The sequence below is a fragment of the Macadamia integrifolia genome, chromosome 2 (assembly GCF_013358625.1).
Source record: "Macadamia integrifolia cultivar HAES 741 chromosome 2, SCU_Mint_v3, whole genome shotgun sequence".
In the NCBI taxonomy this organism is placed as follows: domain Eukaryota; kingdom Viridiplantae; phylum Streptophyta; class Magnoliopsida; order Proteales; family Proteaceae; genus Macadamia; species Macadamia integrifolia.
In genome coordinates, this window is record NC_056558.1 from 12,138,142 (window position 1) to 12,147,060 (window position 8,919).

The 8,919-nt window shown below is 33.5% G+C and overlaps 1 protein-coding gene across 1 annotated transcript in view; it reads right to left on the reverse strand.

Annotated features, from left to right (window-relative positions):
- The window catches only part of LOC122062829 (tobamovirus multiplication protein 1-like), an 8,419-nt gene extending 4,568 nt beyond the window's left edge, over positions 1-3,851 (reverse strand). The window contains exons 1-8 of the mRNA XM_042626478.1: positions 3,574-3,851; positions 2,527-2,617; positions 2,389-2,441; positions 811-903; positions 649-720; positions 485-557; positions 193-238; positions 7-70 (exon numbers count right to left, since the gene is read on the reverse strand). Coding sequence (XP_042482412.1) covers positions 7-70; positions 193-238; positions 485-557; positions 649-720; positions 811-903; positions 2,389-2,441; positions 2,527-2,617; positions 3,574-3,756 — 675 coding nt within the window. The 5' untranslated portion in view covers positions 3,757-3,851. The remainder of the gene's footprint in view (positions 1-6; positions 71-192; positions 239-484; positions 558-648; positions 721-810; positions 904-2,388; positions 2,442-2,526; positions 2,618-3,573) is intronic.
- Between the last annotated feature and the right edge of the window lie 5,068 nt (positions 3,852-8,919).

Consider the following 8,919-nt stretch of genomic DNA (forward strand, 5'->3'; position numbering starts at 1 on the left):
ACAAACCTCGTTCAGCTTTTTCTGGCGTCCCCTTGATTCAATTGGGAAGCACCTCAACATGAAGAACAACCTGTACAGGCACATAAACTGAATTAGGAATTAGAGTTATGTGAAAAGAATAAGTACAATGCAACCTCATAACTTGGAAAATGAACACTGTCGAATTTCTTTTGGTTGGGAATAAATTTTTACCTCCCACCATATACCAAGAATCCAAGAGCAGCAACGAATGAAATTACTGCAAACATGAGAAACTCTGTTACCAAGACAATCTCTGCATATTCTGCTACTTCCTAGTAAATAGTTTGACTATATCCATTTGCTATTCTTGATTGAAAAGATAAAAATTTTAAAAATCACGTAAGCCCAACTAAAGACGGCACCGACAAAATATAAGGATACCAATCCACTATAAGAAAATAATAATAATAATCTAATCACATTCATCACATTTAAACCATCCTATGAGGGATGAAAAAGAAACCTGAGAAGTAGAATTTGGCAACTTCCACTGCAACAGGTTTTCCACTTAAACTCATATATATCCAGATGCATACCTGTCACTGAAACATACTTTTAAGAAGTGGCCAGGAGAATGGTGACTAATAACACACTTAACTTTTAAGGTTAATATTGTCCATACATCACCTGTATAAAGTAAACAACTCCATTGATAATCAAATACGCTGGCCTAAGCTTATTAGTGGGAAGGCTGCTTGCCTGTAACAAATAGCACCAAACAAGCCCACCGATATAAGCTTCCGCACAGTTATATTCTCAAGTAGAGATAATGCAAGAAAAGTCAAGTACCTGGTAATATATCTCTGCCCAGAATAATACAACTAATGTGTATGTTGAGAAAAATAGAAGACCAGGAAGATCCAAAAGAACTATTTCAAGAACCTGTAACACATGGAAATCCAAATATCGTGCACTCACAACAAAAGGAATAGAAAATGTACTATCTCCTAGTAAGGCAGCCAGCTGATGATGGCAGATTTACAGAATAGCATGTTTCCACCAGTAAAAGAAAATATTTCATTAGAACAGAGCTTTGCTATACATTCGTGTAAAAGTTTATTGCCTGCAGACTGCTAATATTGTCTTTAGTAATTTCCTTCCCTTCTGTTTCTTCTTTGTTAAAGAAGGACAATAAAAGGAAGACACAGGGTGGCAATGGGACTCAACCTGAACATGACTTGTTCAATAAATGTGCCAATGTATACATGCCTAACACAACTTGTTAACAAATGGCTTGTGTTCAGGTCAAATCACAGCTTATTGCAATGTTTGAATGACCTGTACATGTATGCTAAGAGGTGAGAACCACTAACTACTTGCTAATAAAAAGTAGAATATGGACAGATATTGCTGGATAAATATCTGTTTTCAGCCTACCAAAGAAACAAACAAACAGATATGGTTCCTTTGCTATCACACAGCATTGGAAGTATCAGTCTTACCGGTATCAACATGTTATATGACATGAAATATGCCATTGAAAAGAGGTATCGTAGAAGCTGCAAATATAGTCAAGTGATTACAACTACCCTAATAAAAGATTTAGTAGTGAAACCTTTGGTTTTAGAGGTAGGAACCTAATCAAGTGAAATTTAATTTGTCTGTAGTAAGAACCTATATGATACTCATCTTCATTCTCATAATGATGCAACAGTATTTAATGTGGTGTATCAGATGCATATTTACTATAGTAATACAAAGCGCCCCTAATAAACATTATGCTTTTTTATCTTTTCTAATGTGATTCCATGCAGAACTCTTGAGATAGTGAGCCAGGATAATTCTTACTCATTCGAAAATGTATCCAGTTTGGGAGGGTGCAGAAAGCTACAGAAGGAAATAGAAAACTCATATACTTCTTCATTTTCAAGCATTTGTGTGAGGTAAGTGATAATGTTAATAAATTACAATACCCAACTAACATAAAACTACCACAGGGTTCACAGATATCAAATCCCTACGCTGCATTTCCTAAAGTACCAAGGATTCTAAATCTGGGAAAAGATCACCACATATAGCACCTCTACTACATCCCTATTGGGATCATTATAATATCTCCCACCCCACCTACTCCACATAATTTTTATTTGTTGTCCATGAGAGTGATCATATAAATCTAGATCTTCCACAGGACTCTGGTATCCTTGTTATCTAACCAATACTACTTCTCTAGCTGATTATATAGAAGCATGTTTAACATATAGTATATCCTTGTCACCTCCACACAGCAGGTTCTTCTTAGGATACTTCTATTTCAGAAGAGCCAAAATCTCCAACAAACTATAAGCAGGTTCTTCTTTTAATAGAAGTAACACAAAGAAGAGAACTGAAGTCCAGCTACCCCAGGTAAGAATGATGTGAACTTACTTTTGGGCTGAGAACAAACACATTTTTGTACAGTCCAAAGAGAATAGCACGTACTGTAAAAATTACAATTCAGACATGGTTAGCAAGAGGGAAAATAAATCCTACATTAAATGCAACGGAGAAAAGAATAACCCTTACATCCATTCACAATAAAATTCATCAAGTAGAAAACCTTTTGTGTTGTCCAACCAAATTCTGGTACTCTCAGTTGAATCCGGATGAGTTGCACCTGGGGCATAAAAACTTAACATAGACTATTCAACAAGTAATATTGTATAGTTAAGCAGGACAAAAGAAAAAATATCACTGGCTGGTGAAATTGAGAGAGGAATATTTTCCTGAAATATTATACTTCCAAGAAGAGATCACTTTACACAAAAAAACTCAAATCAGAAGTAGCACTACGACTGAGTATGGCCATCCACTGTTTACAAAGTATATTAACGAACGCCAACAATTCACATACAACTAACAGAACCAATGTTGAGGATATTGGTGAACTAAATACCATAATTGACATTTAACCAATGAAAAGACCCTGAAATGAAGACTAGTAAGTTTAAGAACAATGTTTTACCCATGGGGAAAGAAATTTTCAAAACCATACACAGAATATAAGGCACAAATGAAACGGGGCAAAGGAATATAATCATTACAAGGAAGTCCCAAGAGAAAATGGAGTGAGAGGGTAGCTCATGTGTTTAAATTCTCTGAAGATCACTCACTTAAAGAAATTCACAGTATCAGCCTAGACCAAGAGACAATCAAGTGCACCAAATATCAAAAACTTGCAACGCATTTGCAAGAACTGATACTTCTACTTCCAACTTCAATAAGAATCAAGGGAAACAACCCAACCCAACCTAACCTAAATAGAACGGAGAAATTTTTTTCTTATCAACTAAGTACAGGCTCGACGATACTACAATGTACAATAAAAACAAACACACCAAATCGGAGTAAAGAAAAATAATAGTGGAATAGTTGTAATACTTGCTTACTGCAACAAGAAATATTCAGTTCATAGGTTAGTAGCCCAAAGTAAAGTAAAGCAAAATAGGAGAAATCAAGAAGATTCAGAAGAAATTGAAAACAGAGACAAAGAGGAAAGATCAAACTATTCGACGAAACAATGTAAACAAGAAATTCGACTAATGTAGAAGGAAATGGAGAAGGAATTTTTACGAGGGCGATGAAGGAGACGACTGAGTAGATGACACAGAGAGTATAGAAGATGCCTTCCTGCCATGCTTCGGAGTTGTTGATATCCCACCAGTTGTTCAATGCGACTCCTTCGATTTGTTCTTCACTGTAATTCCTTATTTCTTGATTGAACACGATTCTCTGCATCCGAATCAGCGACGCCATTGTTGAGAACTGTGAACGAAAAGAGGAAATGAACTTGCAAAACACAGTTCGTTACGGTGGAATCGGCGAAAGGAAGAGAATGTGAAGTTGTATAGGTGGTGGAATGAAATATTGACACGTGGATAGAAATATATGCTAAGTGTCTTGCTTTAACGATTCGCCTCTCGACCTATTGCTCTCTGGCGATATTCTTTAATTGCGCCACGGGAATTACAAATTGCCAATTCTACCCTTTTTCTTGTTTTGATGAGCAATCTTTGAAATATTTGACTTTGACCCAGCAGAGTTAAGAATGTTTTGCAGTGTGGGAATACTTATCCTACTGCAACTAAGTAAAAAAAAAAAGCCATATTCGGAGCACGAGGCTCCTGCATGTACGGGGTTTGGGGGTGAGAATTTTATAATTTTACCTCAAAAATGTTGAGAGACTATTTTGATCGTTTAATCACCAAGTTGCAATATCCTACTGCAACTAAGTGATATCATAATTAAATATTTTATTTTCTAAATAATAAAATTATATATATATATATATATATATATATAAGTAAAAAAAAAAATATGTGAATAATTATGACATATTAATGCATTTTATAACATAGATGAAACAAATAAAATTACGTAATAGAATCTCAGTGTAAAATATTTCTTGAAAAAACATCGTAACATTGTCACAATAAAAATAAAATTATGAATAACTTAATAATTTCGTATAGGATGATCAAAGTAAAAATGAATGAATTTACTAAGGAGAGCGATAGCTATGCCATTGATATATATATAAAAAGCTAGTAGATAGCACCAATTGGAGCGTCGGATGAGATATTATATAGGAGGGATAGGGAAGTCATTTTAAAAACAGGAAAAGAGAGCTAAACACAGTGGTGCTAGCTTACAGTATACCAACAACATACCCAACTTTTACCCAATTTACTAATAGGAGTAATAGAATGAAAGCAACTTACATATGAATTTTTTGTCCAACCTGAATGTTGAAATTACACTTGTCATCATTTATGTAAATGAGAGTATAGAAGTGATTTTTTTGTTCTTAAATAATGAAAAAAATGTGTTCCATGGTAGTATAGTGATCATAACCCCCAGGTCAAAGCCCCCATACGCAAGTAACGACAATACCAACAAGTGATAGTAAGGCATGTTGACTTGAACCCAAAATCATATCTCAATACTATAGGAGTAATTATAGTAGTTAGGCTGAGGAGTGCTAAAAACATGCGTGTTCAAGTGATCATCAATACCTATACATATAAAAATGATATCATTAAAAGATTTCTATACCTTTTTTCTTTTTATTTTTATTTTTATTTTTTTTATAATTTTTTGAAGATATCATTTTAATGTTTTTCAACTATACAAGTGAATAATTAAGACACATATATGAAAACCATTCAACTAAAATTTTACCATCCAATATCCTAAATTGGATTCGTCTAACATTAGGCCTTGATCTTTAAAACTTTTGAACATGTTGCAAGGAAATAAGGGCTTGGACACGTAGAATGGTTTGGGTTCCTAGGCACTAGGAATTTTCCTATACATATTCCCTTTATGAGTTTCCAAGTCAAAGAATGGAATGATAGAGAAGAATCTAATTTTATCTAAGTTACGTGTCATACATCAATCACCAGTCAGCATATGATATGCTTGAAGATAAAGTTGGCAGAGCAAAAGTTTTGAATTATCTTTGATATTATAACTATGCTTAGAATATGTCCTTGTTGCTTGTTGGAACACATTTGATAATTGCAAATAGATATGGTTGTTAATAATTCATCAAGTCAAAATAGGGGGAGGAAACGAGGGTTGGAGAAAAAAACAGAGAAAAAAAAAAGGAGAGGAACTCTATCGGTGTGGTGTAAGAACATTCAAACAGAGGTGGATGTGAAAATATCCAGCTGTGGTAGGGGCAATTGAGTTTGTTCACATCTAGCTATGTTTGAGCATTTCTTAAGCAAGGTCGTTAGGATCCTTTTTCTCAAAAAAATAAAAAATAAAAGAAGATAAGAAAGTCATTCTATGGAACGGTATAATTGAAGGAGTTGATTGTGCCTCAAGGTTTTACCCAAAAAATAATTGTGCCTCATGAGTCACTGTCCTAATATAAAGATGTCTCACATGTAACAATGGAATTTAATGTAATTAATGTGAATAATGATATTCTATTTTACTATTATAAAGCAAATTTGACCATTTCATGCTTTGATCGTCCTCTATAAAATTATACTACACTTTTATGTAATTTTATCCATCCTATTATTAGGTTTCAAATGTGGATACCATCTCATATGAAATGACTTAACTTCCCATATCTTTTTCATTATTTTTTTTCAGTATTCATAGCTAATAAATAATACGGGCATTCTTTACCCAAAAAATTAATAGGAGCATTGATTATCAAATTTCTAAGTCATCCTCAACCTCAACTGTGTCATGTTAAAGAATGAATACATTGAAGAAAATAGGGAAAAAAATATAATACGGCCTTTTGTATTAACATTGTTTGTGTGTGTGTATATATATATATACTCTTGATAGAAATAATCTGCAATTTTTATTGGTAAAAAAAAAAAAAATCGACAAACATAATATCGTTTTATTTCATTGTACTCACTAATAATTAGGTTTTTTTATATATGATTATTCCTTCAACTTGAAATATTAGAATTCACCATATGGGCTTTCCATAAGATCCTATAAGTGTTTATATACAAATTTTTAGGCTTGGGGTCTAGTTGTGTAGTTGTTGGAGGGGATTCCCTTTGCTTGGTTATTCTACTTAATGACATTGTAGATTGACCTTTAATATTTATTAAATTATTAATTATATAATCATTTATCATCTCATATGATAGAATTAAGGGTATCAATTTCAAACCGAAAACGAATACCAGAATCGAAACCTAGCTGAATTACCCAGATCAAAACCAAACCAAATTTATTCGGTTCAAATTCGGTTTGAATATGTGAGTATGCAATACGGTTCGGCTTGATTTCGATTTAGGGTATCAGAACCGTCGGTTCGAATCGAAACCAAATCGAATTGCTCTTGTCATTCAAGAGTGTTTTTTGCAAACTTTTTTTTGTTTTATTTATTTAATGTGGTAAATGTTTTTTGCAAGTTATCATCACATATTTACAAGCTAAGATAATTTTGGAGTTAGCAATTGCCATAAGGCCCATAACTTGAGCCCATTATGACATTTGGTCCATCACAATCATGGTTCAAAGGTGGAACCGTTTTCATAACCGAATTAAAACCGAGGTATAAAACCAAATTAAAACTACATATCATAACTGAATTGGAACCGAAATCAAATCAAGCCGAATTGAATTGGTTTGAGTATCTAAATACGGAATCAAGTCGATTCTCGGTTCAGTTATGATCCACCTTATCATCATTTGGAACCGAACCAAAACCAAACTGAATAATCGAAACCGAACCAATTGACACCCTTAAATAGAATAGAGGTTTTAAATATACTATAATAAATATTAAAATGAAATATAGAAATTTTTATAAAAGGACCTGGTGGAGGGAGGGGGGAGGGGGGAGCAATATCCCATAAATGGCTAACCATACAGCTGATAAGGACTCATCTATCCAAGGGTAATATGATCAAATAACCAGCCTTGGTGCAAAAAGGCTACATAAGAATTACCTTGTTCCACTTATGCTATGTAACTGGAAAAAAGAATATTTGGTAAATTGTATTTCAATTCAGGGTGATTATAATAAAATCATATTCTCATGCATTTTTAGTTTTAATTAGAGTTATAGAAAAATTAAATTTTTTATACGATCCAATTTTTTTTTTCAATAACCCATCAATAATCTACATTTAATAGACTTGCCGAACCTAGTGTTGGACATAAATTGGATGGCAAACAATGATTCATTAATGGCCTTTTCCACTAGAATTTACCTCCAAACATACACCAATTAAAAAATTTAACAACAAAACGTTTATCACAAACTATTATACTCTATTACTTTTTCGTTACACAGAAACAACCTAAGCTTAAAGAATAAATCACCCATGAGAAAATATATATAACCCAATTAGGTGAGAGAAAAGTATACATGTGTTTGACAGATTGGTCATATTTTATTCCTTGGCTTCTCAAATTTTACGAGTCTGAAGCTAATGATCACATGTTTATGATCACTATCAGCAAATTTATTCGTTACAAAAAAAAAATAAGGTACGAGAAAAGCACCTTTATAGTGTTTTAGTGATTGTGTGCTTGAGAAATCATTTCCCCAGTAGTTGTTCACTTCACTAAATCTTCTTTGATCTTTTCTTTCCACATCAAATCTTTAAGGTTAATCATAGCATAATATGTTTCAAAAGAATAACACCAACATAAAAAGCTATGAAACATCGTGCATCACATGTTGAGAGGGTCAGGAAATGCAAGTCATAAAACTCTTCCTTGGTAGCCATCCTTTTCTTTCGTTTTTAGTTCCCACCACCCCTTTTTACTGTTTTTTTTAGTTGAATTCCTTTGCACGTGCATGTATGGTCGGCCGATGACCAATTTGTTCCCATTTAGAATGCATAAAGCGGCATTTATGGGAGAAAGAAAAGACAACAATCATCCCTGTCTGTGTATACGTGTTGCATGTACATGCAGAGAATCTAAACTCTTTTATTTTTGGAAGGGCATAGAACATTGGAAAGTGGGGTTCAATGTATGGTAGTAGCAATGGACATGGATTTTCTGGGCAATGCTTGAAGTGGCCCTATGTTTTGCGAGGCTGGATCACCTACCCTGCTACCCAGCCATGCATGTATGTAACACATATGCTTATGTAATGATATTTGTCCTTAATAGATGTCACCTAACCATGTGGGTAGCATACACATAGATAGGTGGTCCCGTTTCAAGATTTGATGTTTGTCACATGAAATGACCACTTAAGGCTTAAGATTTTTAAAAAAAATATTTTTTTAATGAAAATTTTAAAACTAAATTAATATCATCTCAAGTAGGTTGGACCCACTTTATAAGTAATGGATCATGCTTAGATCAAGGATTAAGCTTCAACATTTGATATCGGATGAACACTAGCTTAGCGTAGTGTTGATAGCTTCAACTTGAAGAGTCGACACCCAGGGAGATAGATTTAAAAAAAAAAAA